The sequence below is a fragment of the Trachurus japonicus genome, chromosome 14, assembly GCF_045865225.1.
Source record: "Trachurus japonicus isolate A0001 chromosome 14, Traja_1.0".
NCBI classification, from domain to species: Eukaryota; Metazoa; Chordata; class Actinopteri; order Carangiformes; family Carangidae; genus Trachurus; species Trachurus japonicus.
In genome coordinates this window covers 11,958,308-11,982,900 of record NC_140920.1, presented here as the reverse complement: position 1 = coordinate 11,982,900, position 24,593 = coordinate 11,958,308, and the positions used below count along the sequence as shown (strand labels likewise).

General features: G+C 40.8%; 1 protein-coding gene across 2 annotated transcripts; it reads left to right on the top strand.

The window, feature by feature from the left end:
• The first annotated feature begins 265 nt into the window (after positions 1-265).
• LOC146974345 (protocadherin alpha-C2-like) lies at positions 266-20,439 on the top strand. Of its 2 annotated transcripts, XM_085797539.1 has the most exons (4): positions 266-3,060; positions 5,460-5,518; positions 9,492-9,577; positions 16,063-20,439. In XM_085797539.1, exons 1-4 carry the CDS (start codon positions 520-522, stop codon positions 16,374-16,376), a joined length of 3,000 nt encoding a protein of 999 aa, XP_085653665.1. In that variant the 5' UTR covers positions 266-519; the 3' UTR covers positions 16,377-20,439. The 2 variants fall into 2 exon arrangements, with proteins under 2 accessions (XP_085653665.1, XP_085653666.1); XM_085797540.1 differs by lacking the exon at positions 5,460-5,518 and having other exon boundaries at positions 16,063-16,306.
• The last annotated feature ends 4,154 nt before the right edge of the window (positions 20,440-24,593 follow it).

Below are 24,593 nucleotides of genomic sequence, written 5' to 3'. Positions count from 1 at the left end.
ACAAAAAGATATCTGTTCATCAGTTTCTGTGGAAGAAACCCTGTCCTTATCACTTCATGTTATAAGATTATTATTTCTAGAAGTCCTGAATCACTCCCTTTGACCTGATCAGATTTGTTGGGTTATTTCCATGAACTCTTTCCTTCCCTTTTACAGCTAGATATGGTGTAGGAGACAGAACACTCTTTGGACGTTTTATTTTGAAAAACGCAACCTTACTTTCCGGTGTCATTTGCCCCAAAGTCTTTCAAACTTGACGGATCTCACAGCTCCAGCGGCAGGGAAACACACCCGTCAGCAGCGCGCACTGGAGACAAAAAAGCGCATCACGGACAAAGGAAATATGGGTGCGCTGGAGAGGATTCACCTCAGCCGGAAAACACAATGGATGAGCCGCTTCTGTTTCATTTACCGGGAGACCAATTAGCCCACCTTAATGAGGTGCTGGGATGCAAGATACTGCAAGCTAAAAAGGCGGAAGGCTGCGTTTAATCCGTCTGCGGATCCTATGAGCTTGCAATGGCTGTGACGGGGATATGCAACTGGATAGGGAATAATGTGCCTTTTTATTTTGTGATATTTTCCTTATTTTGTGGCCTTTCGTGTGGACAATTGCGATATTCTATTACGGAAGAACTAGAAAATGGGGCAGTGGTCTGTGAGCTGGCGCATGACTTGGGGATGGATACTCGAAAGCTCGCCACCCGAAAAATTAAGGTAACCTCTAACAGCGGTAAACGCTATGTGATTGTCAACCCCAAAAATGGGAAATTACTCGTCAATGAAAGGATCGACAGGGAAGCACTGTGTGATATGTCCAGCACCTGCCTCATTAATCTGGAGGTGATGGTCGAAAACCCCACAGAGGTGCACCATGTCGTGGTGGAGATTGTGGATGCCAATGATAATGCGCCGCAGTTCCCTAGAGATGAGTATCAACTGGAAATCACTGAATCGGCTTTACCAGGGTCTCGATACCCCATTGAAAACGCTCAGGACCCAGACATCGGGTCCAATTCAGTTCGCATGTATCAGCTTAGCACAAACGACCATTTCGCGCTAGTATCCAACAAACCCTCCCTAAATACAAAGCACATCGAGCTTGTGCTCAAAAAGCCCCTTGATCGTGAACAGACGCCTTACCACCAGTTAATTCTAAGTGCTGTGGATGGTGGGACGCCAGAGAGAACAGGCACTGCTAAAATCAATGTCCGAGTCCTGGACTCAAATGACAATGTTCCCCTGTTCGACAGCTCAGTGTACAAGGTGAAACTGTTGGAAAATTCGCCCAAAGACACCCTGGTTATTAAACTGAATGCAACTGATCTGGATGAGGGCACAAATGGAGAGGTTTATTACTCTTTCAGCAGCTACACTCCAGAGAGAGTGAGGCAAATGTTCAGTATGGACACCAATACAGGAGAGATAAGAGTGAGGAGCAATGTTGACTACGAAGAGACCAACTCCTATGAGATGTACATCCAGGCTATGGACAAGGGGCCTGGGGCTGTGGCAGCACACTGTAAGGTGGTGGTGGAGGTGGTTGATGTGAATGACAATGTCCCTCAGATCGTGCTGTCCTCCCTGTCCAGCCCTGTGAGGGAGGATGCCCGTGCGGACACAGTCGTGGCCCTCATTAGCGTTACTGACCGAGACTCTGGCACTAACAAGCAGGTGAGCCTGGAGATCCCAGCAGGACTTCCTTTCAAGATCAAGTCATTCAGAAATTACTACACCCTGGTTACCTCAGCATTCCTGGACCGCGAGACCACTGATGCCTACAATGTCACTCTGAGTGCCACAGATGGAGGAAACCCTCCCCTCTCCTCCCAGAAGACCATACAGGTGGATGTGGCGGATGTTAACGACAACCCTCCCCGATTTGAGCAGACCTCATACACAGTCTATGTGGCTGAGAACAATGCCCCCGGGGCCTCTTTGTGTACTGTGAAAGCTCAAGACGCAGACATCAAGGAGAACGCACGCATCACCTACACAGTGCTCAATGACAACAACCATGGCATCCCTGTCACCTCCTATGTGTCTGTAAAGGCCGATACAGGGGAGGCTTATGCCCTCCGAGCCTTTGACTATGAGTCACTGAGAGAGTTTCACTTCCAGGTCAAAGCCCAAGATGGGGGCATTCCTCCGCTCAGCCGCGTCGCCACCGTCTACATCTACATAATGGATCAGAATGACCACGCACCACTGATAGTCAACCCTCCCGGCAATGGAACTCGCTCTTTGGAGACGGTGCAGAAGAACGCAGAGCCTGGTGCCTTGGTGACCAAAGTGGTGGCCTATGATGCTGATGCTGGTCCAAATGCCTGGTTGGTGTATGTGATGGAGACCGCCACTGACCTAGACTTGTTCAAGGTGCATGAACACACTGGTGAGATCAGAACCACTCGGAGGATCCTGGAGGACAACTCCACCTCCTTCGCTCTAACTGTCGTAGTGAAGGACCACGGGCAGCCTGCTCTCACCTCCACCGCCACCATCAACGTGGCTGTCATGGAGGTGCCGCCCAAAGTGGTTCCAGACCCCAGGAGGATCATCCGGCCTCACAGCACGCTGCTGTTCTCCAACGTTACCCTCTACTTGATCGTGGCTTTGAGCGCCACCACCTTTGTTTTCCTGGTCACTGTGGTAGTGCTGGCCATTGTCCGTTGTCATGCCTACTGCACCCAGCCTGGGTCCTGCTCTCCTTGCTGTGTGTCACAGAAGCCCCCTCCAGACGGTGGGAGCAGCAGTGTCAGTGCTGGCGGGGGAGGCCCTGGCGGAGCCGGGGCACAACCTAATAACAATGTGGTGCTCCGTAGAGACCTTAAAGTGGAGCCTCACTACATAGAAGTGCGTGGGAACGGCTCCCTAACAAAGACTTACTGCTACAAGACCTGCCTGACAGCCACCTCTGGCAGTGACACTTTCATGTTCTACAACACGGGACGTCCCATCAGTGGCACCTGGGGCAGCGGTGCCGACCGCTTCTTCACCAGTGGAAGTGGATTTGTTCGCAGACTGAGCATGCCTGATGCCTCGCTCCAAATCTGCCCAGAGGTGTGTCATTAATTCTTTATGTTTATCTTTGTCCACATACCTGGAAGGTCATGAGTCATCATATTTACACATGAGTCACTTTTTAATGAAATTTCATTTAGTTGCAAACAATAGAAGAATTTTAAGTGCATGCCCTACATGACTTTTCCTTAAGGTTATTGCCACAGTTTGCAATGTTGTCATTATTTTTCTCAGTGTTTTTTTGGTTTCTGCAGGGTGATAATATTCCTGAATGTCTAGTTCCACGATCTCCTGCAATGAACTAAATACTCACAGTCCTCAGTCCCTTTGTTCACTTCCCACTTGCACTGTGCAGTCACTCAGCTCAGCTCACCACTCACACTGCATTAGTGTCAGTCTTGATGCTTTTCAAGGCTCCTGAGTTATTTCTGATGATTCAGAGATTTGTATTTCAGTTTGCGGTTGTCATCACATCTGCACCAAGAACAGGTCATGTCGTCTGAACGACTGTCTCATTCTCAGTGCAAGTGGGCTAAACTCATGTGTGTGCGTGTGGGTGGGAGTGAGTGAGTGAGTAAAGCCGAAGAGTTACACTGGAGCAGTTGGGGTTAATTGACTTGATCTAAACCACTACAAGACTAGCTGTTGAGGGGGGCTTGAATAAGACATCCCTGATTTGCCTGTGTGCCTCTGACTATAGGATATACTGTATATGCAAATACCAAGTGCTGACTGTGATGAGACTTGACTTTTTTCAGAGAAAACCTAAATGTTTTCTCTTAAAGCTGGATTACTCTTAAATGATACAGTTCTACTATCCCTTCATCACTTCCAGATGAGAAGACAGTTAACAGTTAATGCATTTCCCTCCTGGGCAGTTTCTCAGACATATCGATAACATTACATGAAATACTAAAAAAGTAACACCTGGACCTTGTTAATGTTGACAATATTGCACATGTGTGCAGTCTTTGTTAGATAGAGATTGATGGTTCAACTATTGTAGGAATATATTTTTTATTGCCAGATTTTTTAAGTTAGAAATGTACCTCTAGATATGTCACCCTAAGTACCAGTCGTTGGTACATTAGCAATACAATGAGGACATGTCTCAGAGAGACAAGTGTAGCAGTGTAAATTAAATTAACCTCCAGCCTGTGTTCCCCAGCCCCGCAAATTAGATTTACTCAAAGAGCCTGTGTCTACCAGCAGAAAATACTCCCCTCTGAATTGAACTGAGGAACATAATGTGCCATCTTTATCTGGGACATTTGCCACTGCTTCAGCAGGTTTGTGTCTGTAGTGCAGCTTTTCTTATTCAGAGATGTTGAAGCGATCGGAGGCTGCAACCCACATGATGCTGTCAGATTTCAGCATTAGCTGTGATACAAATGTTCACAGTCATTTAATGTGGTGCATGTGCACAGTACCTACTCATGAGGAAAATAATTATGAAAGGGTCAGGCATGAGGAATTAGCTCATTAAAACTATGACTTTTTCCCCCTGTGAGTTTCATATGGTTCTTTGAACTTAAAGCCATAATCATTAGCAACATTTTTTGCTATCATCAAAGGTACATGAATCCAAAAACTGTACAAATTACTTAACATAGAGTTAACTTCAAGTAATTTAAAATAAATTACATAATTAGCCCAAAAAATGTTGTCAAAGCAGTGTATTTTCATTTAACCAACATTTTTTTTTATTGTTCTTAGAAAGAAATAGATATCATAGTGGTTCTAAGGGTTTTACTGCAGGCATATTTGTGTCCTACCAAAACTCTGCCTGTAGAGGAGTCTCAGCTAAATGATAGCAAGGTCCTGATGAGGAAATGTATGTATGACTGCTCTTCACACTGAGCTAATACAGACCAGAGGATGTGGTTGCCCTAGCGTTGATGGATCTTGCTTATTTTTTATTTATTCATTTATTTTATGGCAATAAATCACTGAAAGGGCTTTTAGGAGTTTCAGGCACTCAGGCCAGGTTCATCAAGAGCAAACCGATTTACTCCAGATGCACACAAACACTATCCACATCAGCCTGTGCAAACACCCCAGCACTCAGGGAAAGGGCATCGCTCTCCCAGCTCTCACATTTATAGAGCCACACACTGAGAGACTGTCCAAAAACTCATCAATATGGCTTTCAGTCTCTGCCCTTTTTAAGGGCTTGTGTGGATGCCAATATGCGTGAGTGTGAGTGTGTGTGAGTGAATGTGCTTGCAATGGGGGACACGACTGCAGTGTTCCTACCACGTCCAGAGCTGGGATGTGTATCATGATTAATTGATGAGACCATGGCCCAGCCTGGCTCTGCACTGCATGAGATCAAACTCACCCTCTTCCCTTTCTCTCTATCTCCCCCATCTCTCCATCTCTCTCTCTTTTTTCTCCTCTTCTCTCTCTCTTTCTCTCTCTACCTCTTGCTCGCTCAGCCAAAAGCCCCGAATGCTGACTGGCGATATTCTGCATCTTTGAGGGCAGGGGTGCAGAGGTAAGCACTTTCCATCTTTAACTCTTTTGCTACTTTTTATGATGTAGAAAAAGTTACACCTGTTCGTTCCTCTCGTTCTGTCCGGTCTTTGTTACCATGACGCTGACCGCTTTCATGTTGCTCTTAACACAACTTCCAGTTACTGTGACACAACAGGCTTCCTAGTTCCTACAGATACCTGCTGCTCCAAATGACCTCTATTGAAGAAGAAAGACATTGCAGCATCAGACTGCAGCCAAGAATCTGTCTTTATCAGAATGACATCTAGTGGCCCCTCGGCATCCGTTTGAACCTCAACGCCATCCTCTTTCTTATGGAAAATCCATGTACAGCTTCCATCGGTAGCTACACAGCACTCCTGCTCTGCAGTGTAACACTATATAGGCCATCTACGTTCTGAGCACTGCCTCTCCAAGTTAGAGTCTTAAAGCAGGAAGCATGAAGGACAAATAATGAGCTGACTATGACCTTTCTCAGATTATCAGATGCACACATCAGTGTGTCCATGTACAACTGCCCAGCCTGCACACATGTGCCTTTCTGTGTGTATTTATTTGTTTTTGTGTGGAGATGAAGGGAGAAGTTGTAAAGTTAGACAGCAGAGGACTTCACTGGGCATACTTATGCGCTTATTGCTTGACCAAATCCCAATTACAGATAGGTCTAAAAACAGATAGTATACCAAATATTACACTGAAACAGGGCTTAATTAAGCTTTTAGAGCCACATGTACAGTAGATTGTGGCTATGTTTGGTTTATAAGCTTATGTGGGATATTATTTCAAATACAGATTGCTGTGCTTTCAGTTCACTTGCTTTTAGAGGAATATTCAAGATGTTCCATTTGCCTATCTGCAAAAAACAGACAATATCGAAATTAAAAAAAGAGACAACAGTAGTTACTTTTTTGCATCTGTAATGAGGTGCTTTACTCATTTGGAGTGAGGACAGCTGGATCGTCACAGACTAATGAGTTGTCTGTCCTTTGCACCAAATTTTCATAATTTCATGCTAACAATGCTCACCACTCAGTCACACCGTCTTCTGCCCCGTCTATGTTTGATTTAATTGGATATTAGTGTTAATTTCTATGGTGCGGAGGGTATCATAATGTGCATCATGTCATCAAGTCACTGTAACATGACATGGTTTAACATAAATCATCACTGCAATTTGCCGCTGCCGTCTCTAAGATGGCAGTGCCTGTAACACACACAGACACAGAGATGGCTCACATTAACACTTAGCCCTAACACACACGTGCTGTAATGTCTCACACTACACGCAACTTGTAGCACCAACATCACTGACCCACATTCCTGGTGTAGTCAGCCACTGTAGGAAACACCAGTCCTATCTATGTCATATTCTCACACATTAAAGTGCATGCACCTCTGCGTATGTGAAAGCCAGAAACTCACACTGTTGAGAAAATACATTTCATATTCATGACAAGTCCCTATCCATCATAACAAGTTTGTTGAGATAGATGCTGGATATTACTGCATTGCAGAGGCCCCAGCCAGAGCAGGTCCTGCTATAGGCTATAAGCTCTGTATTCATTCTGAAATCTCAGTATGCGTGCACTGCAGTGAGGTAACACATTATTAAACCCACATCAACCAGTCATGTAGCTGCTGGCAGGTGGATTTTTGTTATACCTCTGAACAGAGCCAAGCTGTGTCCTTCTGTATCCACTCTTTATGCGAAGCTAAGCTAACCAGCTGCATGCTTTAGCTTCATATTGAGCAGGTAGACAGCCATGACAACGGGATCAAACTTTTCTTGGCAGAAAAGCAACTAACGTAGTTGCTGAAATGCCAAACTATTCGCCCTTTGCAACAACAAAATTTGTCTGTACACAAACTTTTACAACACATATAAAAAAAAGTGTGAGGTTGTGGTTTTAGGTGTGAGTCATTTATCTCTGCTGGTTGCTTGGCAGCCTCGCAGGATGGCAAGGCACCAGGAAGTTGTAGATTTTGTTATCTTTAGACGGAGCTAGGCTGGCTGTTTCCAGTTTTGCATGCTAAGCTAAGGTAACCGGCTGCTCACCGTGGCTTTTATCGAACAGACCACCATTAGAGTGGCATGAAGAAAAAAGCGAATTTAATGAATGAGGTTTCAAACTTTCATCATTTCATGCAATTGTGTAATGCCAGGCTTATATAAAATACAATTTTCAAACATCAACTTCTTTTTTTTCCAGACAGTTAATGCTTTTATAATTTACCATTTTCAAGTAAGAGTCATGAGAAAATGTAAGTGAACCCAACAGTGAAAAGAAGAGGAAGTGTTTCTGCAGAGCCATCTCTGTGAGTGCTGTCTGTCTGCCCACCAGCTCAGCTGAATGAAAGCAGTAGAGCTCAGAAAAGTACAGCCTCTAGGTTTTCACATAAAGTGGGGAAAAAAACAAATAAATAAATAGGCAGAAAATAAAACATCTGTAACCTCAAGAACTCAACTCGGTGAACTCAGCAGTTACATTATGTCCTTGTTTATCAGGCTAGAGTCACACTATCTGGCTTCATGTTCACACACATCAGGTTATGTGCATTCAAGTACTAAAATAGAATACATGATATCTCAAAACATAGCCTACATCACGTCACTGAAGTATAAAAACAGAGTACATACATATCCCAGAACATATCCAATTGTAACCATCACAAGTGTTTACGCTGGGACTATAACTATGTCCTAGTTTATGTAGTTACTATAGACTATCAGCTGAAAACAGAGTTAATATTTCATCATTAAATGTATCCCAGTTCACACAAAGAATGAGTGTTGAAAAAACAAAAAATAGACAAAAAAAAATATGCCTTGTAAGTTTTGCTCAATTGAGATGAATGACAGATTTTGCCATTCAAAACAACAGATGTAGCATTGTCTGAATAAATACGATTTTGTCCAGAAGGTGGAACATCATATATGTTTTACATCAGACCATGTTGTGAGTGACAGCATGTGGTGCCTTGGCTGGATTGGTAAAAATAAATTGAGATACAACTCACAGTCTTTCTGGAGGAACAGAAGGATTAAATTGCAGTCAGAATGGCAGCAATAAGGCCACCAGTATACTATATGCAGTTGAGTTTTTGGATAAACTAACTTGACAGAAGCCTGAATATGTCAAAGTGAATAATGACAACATCTACCACCATTATTTATACATCAGAGACCTAAATCCTGGGCCACAGCAAACAGAAAACAACAGATTTTTTAATAAGGCTATAGAATCAGGTGTTAGGGAAACCAGGCGCAGACTATTCATTAAAATGAAATCAATCAACCACTTGGTAACAAGCAGCCCTCTGAGCTTTAAGCAGAAAAATCTCAGTCCTGTGTGACTTTCTGTCTTATTGCTGTTCTTCGTCACCGGAGACGACTATTCTTTTACTATCAAGAATAGGTCTGAACAGAAGAGAGGTATTAGAACTGACTGCCAAGAAACCAGACATCACCAGACTTAACAAAACACTTCCCTTATCTTCTTCTGCAAGGATAGGCAACATGCACGAAAGACATTTTGACATATCACAGCAGGGACAGCAGGGGTGTAAATTTTAAAATGGATGAAGGCTGAGTTCCATTTAGTTGCTTCAGTTTTAGCGTAAAAAAGCCTTTGTCACATTGTTTTAAGGCAGAGGATTCTGCATGTAGGGTGGCATGTGCTTTTTTTTTTAAAGGAAAAAGAAAGGAAAGTGGGAAACGGTTGCCAGGGGCGACAAGATCATAAGAAGGAAGTGTGGTGGTTGTCCAAAACTGGTTGCTATTGGAAACAAAGCTGAAAATAACTACTAATAATGCTAACAAACACTGCTTGATACTTTGACACCGTGAGAGGTTGTTTGTGTTACATTTAGCACAGCATTCTTGAAAGAGGAAATTAGGTCAGAACTCTGCATAATAAGAAAAACATTTCCTTTGATACATGTCCTGACCTTGCTCCTTGTGTCCCTTCTGTCAGTTCGGTCCACATGGAGGAGTCCTCTGTGATGCAGGGAGCCCAGGGGATGCTCGTCCAGAACTGGCCCACTGTTTCCAGCGCTGCAGGTGAGTGGTGACTGATTTTCTCATATTACCTGCAAATGTAATGCAGATTTAAAATTGATAAAACTGAGATTAGATTTTCAAACATCTGAAATCAAAGAACTGAAATTGTTTTATGTAATAGACCCTACAGCCATCTGTCGAAAGGTTTGTTGAAGTGTGTGTCTTTTTTATTAGTGTATTGGTATGTGAGTCAATTGATATAAAAAAAAGGGAAGAGAACAGTGTAGAGGCCTAACAAAAATCAATGGCATTGGATGCATTTACTAAGCAACATTGTAACACTGTTACAATAAGCAACCTTGGCTGTTTGTGCTAAAAACACAATTGATGGATAAGTAGAGGCAGCAGCAAGGACGGAAAACAAGCACAGCTACCATGGCTCTGACAATAAAGTAAAACAAATACATAGATCTGTCTACCAGCAACCCAAAGTTCAGTTGTTAAAATGTCATTTGTTCAATCTTTACAGCAACTTCCTAGTTCCAAGTTGAATTCATGAAGGAGAATTAATCTTTGTTTTTATTTTGGTTGAGATAATGTGGTAAAACTGAGGATGTAACAGAACTGAAAATCCTCATGATCTTGAATCCCAGTGTGATTTTCATACAGAGCTTAGCTGAGATGCCAAAAGCCTGAGGCCCTTCTGCAGAGTCACAGATAAACAACTGTATCGTCCTATAAGAGCAGCTAGCTGCATGGAGAAATACTGACAGATGGAAAAAAGGAAACAGTTTTTTAATAAGAGATGAGTTGTCCTGTGTGGGTGGCGACGCTAAAAATGTGTAGCAGCAGAACAGAAGTGTAAACAGAGCTGGCCTTGAAAATGACCCACGGTTCATGCATTTACAGAAACACTGGCTCAGAGATAATGACTAATAAAATCTAATAGTACTACTGTATGTGAAGAACCACAGAAACCTATTGTGTGTGGCTTGCTTTGGTTGGCTGCAAGACCAAGATTGTGTTTGGAACATTGTGAGTCCCTCCTTTCCTCAGCACAGCAACCAGTCATTGATTTTCTGTCTCGCTGCAGGAATTAGAGCATACTGTAGGTATAGACTTGGGGGTGAAGTTGCACCATCACAGTCAATCACTTGACGAGTCAGTGACAGATTATGTCGTACTGTCTGTCAGCAAACATGTGAAGTCTTTCCTCTTTGTGGAGAGAAAAAGTGGGGGAATTGTTCAAACACGTGCTGCACCAGCTCCCAGTTTCCCTGAGCCAGTTTACAGGAAAATCTTTTATTGTGCAGAAACCTGCCTCCCTGGTCATGTTAAAACTCAAATTACTGTCTTTGAGAAGGGTGCACAGCGTATTGCAGATCCATCAGGGGTGCACTGTTGCATTAGGAAATAATTTGTTAGGAGTGGCTCAGTGCTGAGGCACAGACGTGCACTGGATCGCTGGTTGATCCTCTTTTCTGTGCGTCAAGAGGTGGAGCCTTTTTTGGTGACACATTTTCATGTCTGCGGTGACATGCTATCATGATGAACTTGTTTCGATATGCTGAGATGCATCTGAATGCGGCACCCACGAAACTGTGTTTATGTAAGTGACTCATGGTGCAGACAAGGGGACATTTGTCTAATGCCAAAGGGCGAGAGACACTATTATCAGTGGTAAGAGCTATGGTAAAAAAAAAAAAAGAAAAAAAGAGAGAGAGATCCACTAACATTAAGAGCAATTTTGGCGAGGAAGAGCAGAGGAAACGAACAGGGGGATAGAGAAAAAAAAAAAAAGAAGCAAGGTATGGGGGGATGGAGAGAAAGGTTAAGAGGATTGGCAGGTTCCTGCAGTAGTGTTGTTGCTAGGGAACGCCATGTGACCTGTTGCCTGGCAACACTGTCTAACTGAGAGATTGCTGCAGCAGCCGCACCCTCCATCAGCAGGGAGTGGGCGAAGGCAGTTTCCATGGCAACCGGTCATATCTCTGAATGGAAGATTTAAGAGACAGAGAAAAAAGGAAGGAGCAAGCGAGCAAGGGGAGGGAAAGGGACTCGGCAAAGGGCAGGTATTAGGAGGGAAAAAGAGGGCATGCAGCAGTTTAGGGGCAATAATGTAGGGAGGACTGGTTTAGGTTGACGTGTCTCATGCAGAATACATGTGATGCGCTGCATACGCCAGCTCTACACGGCTGTCAGATTTATGCATGTGCTCCAAACCACAAGAGGGATTCATTTTAGATGGAAGCGTATCTTGGACTAGACTGAAAATTACATAGCCTATTTTAAATGTAGGACATCAGGTTACATGAAATGAGGCTCCAAACACCCACACAACTACATCAGGTGTCATGGCAACCTGCTCGCAAGGAGCTAGACTGTCCTGCTTAACAGCGCTTACACCATAATCCATTTCAGACATGTATCTGCTGTGAAATACTGGCTAATGTGAAGCAAAGGGCCGAGTTACAAATAATCCTCCATGTTAAAGAAACAGTAGCACAGAGGAAGTGAAGGGCTTCATAATTGTACCAACTCCTCCGAGCTGTGGCAAGACCTGCTCGTTATGAATTAATTCTCCACACACACACACACACACACACACACACACACACACAGGAATATCTCACGTTAATACCTGGGCGAGGATTTTAATTAACAATGTCAGGGGTTTGGATTTGTCACAGCTAGTGCAGAAAAACCCTGGGATGTCCCAAGACGACGAGACAATATTCACTCGATTAGACACTTAATAACCGCACAACATTTTAGCTCAGGTGGTCCCACATCGGTATGTGGGCTGCTCTCTGGACATCAGGTAGAGGAAGTACTGCTGCCTGTGATAACGTCTTCACTGCAGGAACACAGTCATTACAGTGCAGCTGGCAGCATTACAACCAGGAGAAGTGTTGTGCACACTTCTTACTCTTTTAGCTTTTGACCAAATTTATCACAATACAAGGAACATGTTTTACCAGCATCATCATCTATCACTGTATCTTAGCTTTGGTTCTTTTCATCATGATAATTAGTCCATTACTTTACTTACAGGGTTCCTACACATTTGACATTTCTAAATTTCATACTTTTTCCATAGTTCTCGGTAAAAGAAATTCAGATAATTTGTGACATTTGAGTAATTAGATGTATCATGTAAATAAATTATGCATATTTTATTTTTTTCATTGATTTTCATTGTTTTGAATTTTTATGCCATTATGACACCAAATAATTTCCAGGAGACTGTAGCTAGGTACAATAGGACATACAAAATACTGTAGTTAACCCAAATAACTTCAGATACAACAAACCCAGAAGTATTAAGATAAATATATGTTCATACAATAGTTTCCATTTTCCAGACCTGGGAATGTATAAAATCAAATTCCATACTTTCCATTCTTGTGTAGGAACCTTGTACTTAAGTCTGTCTGAAAAGGTCTTGCCAAAGCTATTCATTAATCAATAATTAAAGTTTGATATACGTCCACATACTTCGACCAAAATAAGGAATGTCTGACTGATCTTTCATCTCCAACACCGCATGCTAAATATTCCATAAACCTGCAGCCACAGTGACTGTGCATCACCTTGACTCTCTTTAAAAAGCAGCATCAGGTAACAGGAGACGGTGTGTCAGTTATATAAAATGGAGGTGCATTGTTTACAGCAGCACAATGCACTGCATTACTGGCTCAATAAGCTCATCCACATTCTGCCTCACAGTGTTTTGCACATCTCCTTCAACTCACTGGCTCTCTGCTCAGTTTATTCTAAGCATTTGTCCTCCTCCACATGACAGGCAATCTTCCGTGCCTAAGCATTGATAGCAAATGAATGGGACTTATTTCAAATACCGGAACCTCTCCCTGGGTTTAATACCCAGATTAAATACAGACAGACCATACCATCAGATGTTATAATCCTCAGAAGCAGAGTAGCATTACAGCATTACAGCATTACAGCGCTAACTCCAACCAATGTTAATATATGATTGTAATATCTGACACTGGGTAACTGTTAAACAAGCTCAATTACTTAAGTCAATTAGCTGTCTTTTTTCCTTTCTTTCTTTTTTTTTGTTATTTTGGTGTTTAATTTGTGTAAAAATGTAAAATTTCATTTTATGCAGGAGTGATGACTTGAATTTTAATAATGTGTCTTATTCTAGACATTTCATGTGCTATTTTTTTAATGCGAGTTAAAATTGAATCGTTCTATTTTGGCAAGTACAAGACAAATTATTTATGTGCGTCCGTGTTCTTGAGTTCCTGTCAAAATGTTGTAGCGATGATGGTACAAGAATGCCACAACACTGTGTCTGACCTCTCATTTATTGAAAACATTAGTCCTTTGCAGCAGCACATTTGCACGAGTTAAATTATGATCACTTTGTAGCGAGTAATAGCTCAATAACATATAAAAGCACTTTGTTAAAGAAGGTGCTCTGTGCTCTATGTGGTCAATATTCTATTATTATATAGCTGCAATAATACTATATATTGACAAGGGTTATAGTCTCAATTACAACTCAACTCTTATTACAGCCTGTACATGTAATCTTTTTAAATAACTCATTGAACTCATAGTGGAGACTCAGTGGGACACTATGCGTATGGACAGTGTGGATATTCAAAATAGTGTAGGTCCCTATGGGATGGTGGTTGAAAACATTTCAGCACTCCAGCAATGTCATAAATAGCCTATAAAGAAAAATCAAACAGAATCTTTTTGCAAGGGCTTGTGTTTGATCTAAATAAAATCCAGACTGAAAGTAGGTCAGCGCAGCGGGAACTGGTGTGGGCCTGAGAGCACCGTGTCTGCAAAACCCGCCCACCCCCATCTTTCTTAGTATCGCTCTCTCCCGCTCTCTCTCTCTCTCTCTGTCTCTCTTTTCCTCTCCCTCCTCATCTCATCTCATATCCTCTTTAACCTTTTGACCTTAATAGCTGTCTTATTTTCACTTTACATAATAATTTTTCTATATATAAATTCATCTTCTGGGTTTTTTTTTTTCCAAGTGTTTCTTTTCGATGTGCTATCTGGATCTCTTTCCCTGTCACATCCTCACATCCTCACATCATGCTTGAGCACTAAAGGTTGAATCCATGTCTCTAGCCTCCTGTGCAGTAGTGGGATTATGCAGCCTCCAACAACCAAATACAAATACAAATCACTCTGCCAAGTTAAGCATTCCTGTGGTTTAAAGGTTAGTCCCTGCCAGTGTTCCCCCCTGTGGTCTCAGCTGAATTGCTGTCCTGAAAATATTCACTGCCTGTAGCTATTGCTCCTTTATCAGGCTGTTTCTCTGCTCGTTGCTGCTAGACTTCGGTTATTCTGCATGTGTATGTCAGATTTCTGAGCATCTCAAAGACAGAAGGATCAATGCATGACAAGCTGGGTCGCTATTGGAAAATAATTCACACTGCCAAAGCTAATAAGGGTGAAGGAAGAAAAAAAAAAGATTATCCAATTAATTGTGATTTTCTTTTTTAAATGATCCTAAATCCTAAAATCAATCTTTGGATTTGCGCCTTCCTTCTGTAGTTATGAACATCTACTAAATATTATGAGTATGCAGAGGTTTGTTGTTGTTCAGTTTCGACTGCATGATGTTTGTATGAAAAAAATAGCATAAAGTTGCAGCAAAGATGATTTTAATTTATAAGTAACAGATGATATCAGCTGTATGAGCCGCCTTAAGTCACAACAGCCTCATAATTTGACATGAGTAATTAGTGTGTGGACCTGCTGCAATTTGACAGGACTGTCATGACTCAAGATGTTTAGCTGACAATCTAACAATCTATAACAAGAGCAACACACTGTAAAAAGGCTTCACATTGATCTCAGCTGTTTGTGTTTGTTGAAGAGAATTTACACCATGGAGGTCAAGACACACAATTTGTTTATTCTCCTTCATTCTGTCTGTCCCTGCGGGCTAACTAACAGTAGCTAACAACTGCAGATATCAGGCTCACGCCAAAATAGTGAGAAGATGTTTACTCTTCCATCCAGGTTCAATGTGCTCTAGTGGTGCAGTTTTATCATTCTAACTGAACTGTTTTGCACATGTGGGCTTAAAAAAATATGATTTCATAACACAGGTATATAATTTGACCAATAGTGTGCACTGTGGCCTATTCCTCGACTGAACATGAAATAACTTCCCCTGGATAAATTCTGAGTAGCACTTGCTACATGCTAAATATTTTTGTGATGTGACTAATCAACAGTTGCTGTGATTTGAATCAAATTAAATCCAATCAAAATGAAACTACTCCGTCAAAAACTAACGTGGGGCTTAAACTATCCAATGTAACTCCTCATTAATTAAAACAGCTAAAAGTTTTTACACTTTGGTTTTTGAATGCATCAAACAAAATGAGATATCACATGTTAGTGGGCTTAGATTATGTATGTTAAGCCAAGCAGCATCCTCATTTCTCCACTGGTATCAGATGGTTGTTGGTGATAATTGAATAAATGTTATGATTATCTAGTCTTCACATGTTGTCTTTTTATTTTTCATACCTGTGTAGATGGAGAGGGTGGCGGAGAGCTTTCTCCCCCAGTGGGCGCTGGAGTTGACAGCAACAGTTGGCACTTCAGATACGGCGCCGGACCCGGCTACGTCCCACCTCATCCCCTGAAGCCTGGAGAGATTCCTCCTGAAGCCTTCATCATCCCTGGATCCCCAGCCATCATTTCTATCCGCCACGACCAGGGCCCTGTGGATGACAAAGGTGACTTCATTAGCTTCGGCAAGAAGGAGGAGGCCAAGAAGAAGAAGAAGAAGAAGAAGGACAAGAAAGACAAGAAGGATAAAGGAAAAGATGACGGGGGCGACGATTAGTGGAGAAGGGGTGACTTGAAAACAGAGCTACCAACAAACAATCATCCCAATTTCAGAGCCAGAAAAAAAAGCTAAATGCATATTGTAGAACGGAGGGAGCCTCTTTGCACCATATTTGCATAGACATTGTACAGTGGCCAAACCCTCATTAGACCTGGTCTGGCTCCCCACATCATACAACCTCACTTACCAAACCTTTCTCCCGCTTTCTTGGCTCATTTGGCCCAAACCTTTGGCCAAGGTTTACGGTAAACAATGTTCTTAGTAGCTAAATCGCGCCTAAAGGCTGGACCAAATTCAAACAGAGAGCAATTTATTGGATTAGATTAGCCTTTCTGTGATTTGCTGCCCCTACCCCAGTTTGTATATTAACAAACAAAAACACCTGAAAAGGTGTACTATTTGTAACTGACCATTGTCAGCTGAGGCTGCCCACGTTGGCATCTCTGTCTTTATGCAGCCCCCTTTTTGACTCACCTGGTTGGAGGTGAAGTTGAAGCCAAACTAAAAAAAAAAAAGAAAAAAAAGAAACAGAGGCTTTTGCTTTCAGTATTATGGAGGCCTTGTAGAAATCCAGATAATGTGGTCTTTTGTAAAAAATGAAAATAAAAAACGAAAAAGTCACAACATACAGTATATGTACCATGAGATTAGCACCTTTAAGAGAACGAGGTGGCTGAGATCAAACAGGACCACACTCGAATAAAGAGCTCTGTTTCAGTGTAACATAGCACATTGCCGAGGCTGAGGACCTGGACTGGGTTGCACCAACTATGCGCAAGTTTGTTCCCAGGTTATGGTATAAAGTAGTGGCTTCATAACTGCCAGATCATTTGCAATTAACAAGTTACTTAATTCAACTGTACCACAGGTACTAAAGGGGGGGATTCTACAGCCGTGGTAGTTATAACATGAAGATTTGAGATGAGTAGCTGATCAGTGAGAGCATTACCTTTGCTGATGTGTACAAACCTCTTTGATTTGTTGTCGACTAGATTGGCGTAAAAATTACGATTGGTAAATAAAATCCATCTTTGACTCTTAAAGGACAATACTAGTTTTCGCATGTTTTAGTCCATCCTCTACAAATCATGTTATAACTAATATGACTGCAAAACATTTCCCAAAGCACACCACTGTGTTTCGGGGGTATTTTTCCTACCATCTAGGCAGTCACTGATTCTTTATTTATTGTACCATAGCACAAAAATAAGTAGGTGCAGACTGGACAGTGTTTTGCAATAGGACATCTGTCTGAGTGAAAAGCAACATCTGGTTGTAATGTTCTTTCAGTTACACTTTCATCACATGCTAGTGAGTATAGAGTACATCACAATAATGTAACTCTGCCAAAACTGAAACACAGGCTCTATGGGTTACATTACATTATGTTGAGCAAGTTTAACTGAATAAGAACCAGATTGTGCCTGAAAAAAAAGGAAAGATCCACTGAAAATTGTAACACGAGGGGGAACACAAGTGGAAAACAGTTGATGTGCAATGTGTAGAAAATGGATAGAAACATGAAAAAAATTACTGTTATTGTCCTTTAAGTTTTAAAATGGCATGGGTTTACTAAAGAGAAAAATATGCTGTGTGCAGAAAAAAACGAAAAAAAAAATCCTGCTATATTGTTAGTGAGTGCAATTATGTGACTTTGTATCATTTGCACCTGCTTTATTGCTTGCTTAACTACTTAGTTGTTACTTGAGGTTATGTTGTAACAGATTTTTGTGGTGCTACCGCTTATATTTTAGCAATGCGTGAATCGGGATTGGTGGCTACTTCGGATATAACTAGGGAACCTACGTGCAGCTGATGCAACCGGCCCCTGACCTTGCCTCCTCTCTTGGAATATGGCACAGGTCACTGGGGTCTTAATCCCACTGTGTATCAGCACAGCCCAGTCTGACACACACAGACACTGACTTTCTCTGCCTCTTACTCTCACACACGCACGCACACGCAGTCTTCTTTACTTACATGCAGGCATTCAGTACATACAAACACAATAAACATATAAACAATAGAACATAATACACCCCTCTCCGGAAAATCCAAATCCAAGACTGAAGGCCAGTGCCACCCTTCATATGGGAGTGTATTATATGGCTGGGACACAGGAACGTTGCTTGTTGCTTCATTTCTGTTCGAGCCTGATCCCTCTAACTTCTGTCTTTGAATGTTAAATAGTTGCCCTGCACCACTGCCTCAACTGCTTCAGTGCTTGTAGGATTTGCTTGCCCGCTGCCTGCTTCCTCCCTCTACCCCCCGTTTCTTCAGAACACAATGGTTGGACAACATCTTTCAAGTCACTCTCCTTCAATGAACATTTGTGTATTTGCATATTTACAAACAGTGCACACATAGACACATGCACATACACTGCAAACATACACACACATACACACACACACACACACACATACTGTACATCTTTTGTTCGGTTCAACTTTAACTAAGCTTAGGCGCTTCAGCCAGAGTGTGTCTTCTGATTGCTCATTGTTGATAGCTCTGTCATCTCTAGGCGTTGCATTGTAAAGATATCTGACAGGTTAGCAAAAATCTGAGAATATGCTGTAGTGGCTATAACGAGGCAGTACGGAAAAGGGTGAAGAAGAGTCAGAAAAAGAACAAAAAATAAAAGCAGTCATTGTTGTGTTGTGTGCAGCTCTAACATAGAAGACTGGGCAAGTCATTCCTCTTTTGCACAAACAGTGGTATTCTAGTTATTCCTGTGTCAGCTATTAGTGATAATTGAGCAGCTTGGGTCGGCTAAAACCACTTAGAAGTTAAATGCAGTGCAGCGCAGCAGCAATGGAAAGATGGCCGGTGGTTGACTTGGATGGAGGAGGTGGTTGTGGGGGATTTGGGGGGAGATCCTCTTATGAGTTAATGTAGTAATGAGGTAATGTAAAATCCAATATTAATAATGTTTATGGTCTACCACTGAGAGGAAGCAAGTAAAATTAAAAAATATATATAAAATTAACATTTGCAGAAAAAGGCAACTGTGTCCGAGAAACTTTTAGTTGCAGTGACCCAAGTGTGAACTGATCGACTTTGTTTGACCCTGACGTTATGAAGCCTAGGATCGAGCATGGTGGAGGAAGGATATTGTAAGCAGTAGCGACTGGAACAGGATCTACACGATGAAACGTGTCATAAAATCTCACCTCAGTGTTCCTTTTTTAAAAACCATCATATTACCAGTCACAGTAGGGGTGTATAGGTGCTGCTATCAGTCAATCCCTCCCATGCACACATCCCCCCCACCCCTGCCCTGTCCTTCAGGTGTACTTCTGTGCTGTCAGATCACCAAGTGGCTGTTTGCATGTTATAAGCAAAGGAAACAGATACTATATAGATACTATATATACATAGATATGTTTTTCCACTGGGAAATGCGTATTGGACTACATATACCTCTGATACACATTCTCAAAGACGATACACGCACATCAAAAGACCCACACTCATCCAAAACACATACAAATTCATACATACATATACTCTATTGCAAACAGTAATTTGTGGAAAAACCTGAAAGAATCACATTTTTTATCCTGTTGAAAATAAATTTAATCTTCTAGATATACATAATGCTATTGTGTTATGCTAAGAAATGCCTTTTTTTCTGTTTTTACCCTTATGATTTTTCATAGATAAGAAAAACAATTCTTAAACCTGTGTTAAGCTTTGAGATGATGATCAAACATCAAACACTGTTGTGAAATAAAATCATTTACTCACCCTCCATATCTATTCCTTCGCCCAGTAGAGAAATAAAGCGGAAAAATAAAGGAAAAAAAATTCAAAAGATACAAAAAAAAAGGTACAAAAAAAATAAAGTTGATGTATTCTCTGCTTGTGTATAGTGAATGTTCCTCAGTCGCTGGGTGTGACACATACCAGTTGACTGTGACAGTGCAGATCTGTTAATAACTTTTTTTGTACACCTGCTCATCATTGTAAAGGTGATAATAGTGATTCTTATGATTTAATCAATCTGGTAATGTGTTTTGTTTATAAGTCACAAATAAAGTTTTTCTTAAATATCTTACGCTGTGTGATGAGTTGATGGACAGCTGTGAGCAAAGGTTTCCTCAGTTTGGAGGAAGAAGGTGTAATAAATGGCAGATTCCTATAAGAGCTCTCTGGTATTGTCGAAGAAGTGCTGTTAATGGAGCGTAAGTGGGTGGAAAAATGTAGCAAATGTCAACACGTTTGTTGTTTTATCATTCCATTAGATATCCTAGAAATGTGGAAACATGTTGTGTATTCAGGAAGTGTTCAGACCACTCCGTGTTTTTAATAAACCAAGTCATGAAATTAAAGGAATGGCCTGCAGAGTACTATGTCCAATACTGATTTCACCGTGATATTTCAGTTTCAAATTCTAAAAATTCTGATATAAATTTGTTATGAGGTGCTGAGTGTAGGCAGATGAAGGGGGAAAAGTTGGTTTTATTTAGGCACAAGGCTGCATTCTTGAGGGGGTCTGAATACTTTCTGAATGTATTGTACACAGAAAGCCTACTCCTCCAGGAAGTAAAGCAAGAGTTAAACTTGCTATTCTTTTAATCACTCCAGTCTGACAGTATTAAACACCAAGTGTTCCTGGAAATCTCTGGCCAGAGACACTTTGTCCTTGCACTGTTGAGAAATCTGAATGAATTAATCAGCCACTTTGAGTTCGACAGGAAGGCCATAAACATTGTTGTTGTTTTGGCAGGAGTGAACACTGTTGCAACACATTATATCTCTGTCCAACTGCCAAATGAAAAGCAGTATGGGGTCAAACAAACTGATAGGAAACAGATGTTGAAATTTATGGGAAGGGGGGTATCTACAGTACCGCCATGTGCTGAGCTTATGGCAGAGGAAGAGATTTATGCAGCAATCAGCAATACATAAATCTGATCATAGGTCACTTCTAAAACCTTTTGGTGTTAAGAGTTCTCCAGTGAGCTGGAGGTGAGGGGGTGTGCATCATGTCAGCACATTCATTTAAAGTTAGCAGGAGTCCAAATACAAAACAGAGTGGTAGAACTTAATCCTTCCGCCATTTGAACAAAGAGATCTCATATTCAATGTTGTGTATGAAGCAGGAAACTGTTGATGTCTGCAACAAGGGCTCCATCTGTCTGTAAACTGGAGAAATCATTCATTCACAAACACCCTCATGCCTCCTCAAGTCCATCTGTCCAGCAACACTGCCACCTGCTGATGAAAGCTGAAACTGGCAGCTGACCCATATTGTTCATGTTCTGTAACACTGGACTGTAAAATCCTACTTTTGTTTGTATGTGTGTGGAAAAAAGCTTGGTAACAAAGATACAGTGAATAATTAGCAGAAAACTACCCAATTACTCTATAAGTTTGGGTTGATTAGTCTCATTGTCTCACATCCTGCATTTTTAATAAATAAATGTTAAACTATTTATCACATACCCACTGATATCAGTTGAATTAGGCAGAGACTGTGGATCTACAGTGGCAGTATTTTTCCTCTCTACTTTCTTTTCCTGTTTTTTTTTTTTAAATGACATCAGATATATGGAGTGAAATGGCTTTGAAAAGCAATGCAATAAAATTCCAACAAAATATACAAAGAATGTTTTGTACGTATTTGTGCTATCAGAATTGATCAAATCCACCATCCACTGTTTTTAAAAAATAACCCACAGCTCAAATTGTAAGATAAAATCATACTTCAAAGCTCGGTTTGATGTTCACCCGCTTCTTAGTGACCTATTTGTTTAAATGCAGTTTTAAGTAAATGTAAAATCCTTCATTCAGCTTATGTATCTATTATTCTACTTGCTGAAAATGTTTATAAATCTGCACTGAATACAAATGTGAACCTCGATGAACAGTTGAAATAAGGGCTCCTTTGTGATAAATTCACTATTCACCGTAAAGGCGACATAACTTTTAAGCTTTGGACTGAAATCCACATCTAACTATGACATATAAAGTGTCAGTGGTTTTAACAGGGGGCATATTTAATGTTGTACAGTACTCACCATCTTAAATAAGCAAATGCTGTACTCCACAGCTGCTCCTAGCCTTCTTTATTCAACCATTTATCTTTTTTTTTCAATTTCATCTCAGTTAAAGTCATGAGTCATTGTGAGCCCATTTTACTGTAACAGATACACACATCAATCACAGCAAAATGACTCTAAAAGGGAGATAGAAGGGGAAGAAGCTGATTTCTAATATTTATACACCCTTATACCAACTGTTAGGATGAATAAATGCAAACCACACAAAACTCTTACAGTGTCAGTAAAACTGTTGCGCCATGTTATTAAGGCACAGTAGGAATTTTCACTGATACAATATTGTGTAATCACCTTGAGGCTATGGAAGAATTTTCTATTCACAAAGTCAGCTACATGTTCCCCAGAGCTGCAGTGATGGAATATGAGTGCAATCTACTGAACACAGCACATAAAGGCAATGCATCCTCAAGTATCAACCTATGACACTGCAGGAACTGTTTTATTGTTATGTCAATTTTATTGTTATTTGATTTTTAATATTTAGAGATAACTACTGTCAAATGTCAAACAGACTGAAGCTTGATTTTAAACATACATTTTAAGGCTAAGCTTAAAACAAATGTGTCTTTCTGTTGCAGGTGTAAAATTATGACATTCACAAAACAAGGAATTGAAAAGTTGTACAAGTATGTCTCAGTTTAAGAAAATGTTTAAAAAAGAAAAGATAAGCATCTACAAAAAAGAAGAAGGAGAAAGAGAAAAAGGGGGAAAAAATTGATAGACAAGTGGTGTCCGCTGCTATTTTGTTTGTTTTCTTGTCCTTACTATGTTTCATCATCTTTAATATTTTGAAATGTCCACCTGATATTGGAAAAGACTGAAACATTTACTGGTTGGTCGTGAGTACGTGTTCTGTCATTATCTACATACTTATATATTTCTTCTCAACAGCCAGATTTTCATTTTAAAAAAAACTAAAAAAAAAAAAAAAAAAGACCTTTCCAGTTTTGTCTGATTAAACCGAAGCAGACCAAGAGGTTGATTCTTTGTGGGTTCAGTGAATCCTATGAACAGATTGACGGATGATCATGTTGCTCATCAGCTGTCACACAGCGGCCTCCATCACAGGGCTCTTGGTGTCGGAAAATGAAAATAGGGCAGTTTTTCAGGTCATGAAAGTTTGAAACAACTTTCCCTGACTTTGTGTTAATTTGTCTTGATTGTTGTCTTCGTATAAGTTGTCAAACACACTCCACCACTCTTTGCTGTTGCGCAGAACAAGAATTTGTTGTGACAGAGCTCACCGCGGGACAGTTTGATACAGCTGTACTTTCGCTGCAGATCAAGAGTGCTGCGATTACTGACAAGCTGCTTCCCGTTATATATTGTCCTGGAGTTGCACAATAGATAATTGAATTTCCCGTGAGCTGCGGGGCATCGGCTTGTGATGGAATTTCTGTGTGAGAAGAATCTCTACTTACTATGCATACATTTTGATTGACTTGTTAAGGTACTGTATCGTTATTCCTATACACCAGTAGCCTCATTTATTTGCTTCATTTAGATTAAATTAAATGTGTCATCACTGGCATCTATTTGTAACTGCTCCTATGTTGTTACTCAACAGAACCATACAATATAGAAAGTAAAAGTGATGCATTTAAACATTTTCACTGAGTAGACTCACTGAAAGTATTATTTTCTTTACAATAACGCATTACAGAATAAGATTTATTATGTTATTGATTCAAAATTATATCCCCATTAATCACCTTAATGTTGTAGCTGGTAGTGATGTAGCCGATTTTCTTTATTGCTGAAGTCTTATCTTATGGCCACCTCTGAAAAATCTGACTCTTCAGTATTACTGCAAACAATCAAATAGGCCAACTCATCAAATAAATGTGGGTAAAAGGGAAATATGCGCCTGCGAAATAAAGGATGAGATACTCAGATAAATTATAGATACCTCATTGTACCTAATTGTACTTACACAGTACTTGAACAAACATTCATGGTTACTCCCACCACTGTTGTTTGTTTTAATCAATGTGTGAAAGTGCCTGAAGTGGAATAGCTGTGATAAACTATGATGTGCGTGAGGCTTTGAATGCTGTTGAGAGAAGTGTAATAGCCATGTTGAATAATAAAAAGCCCTGCTCCGACTCTGATGATGTTGCACACAACACAAACTAACATCAGATTG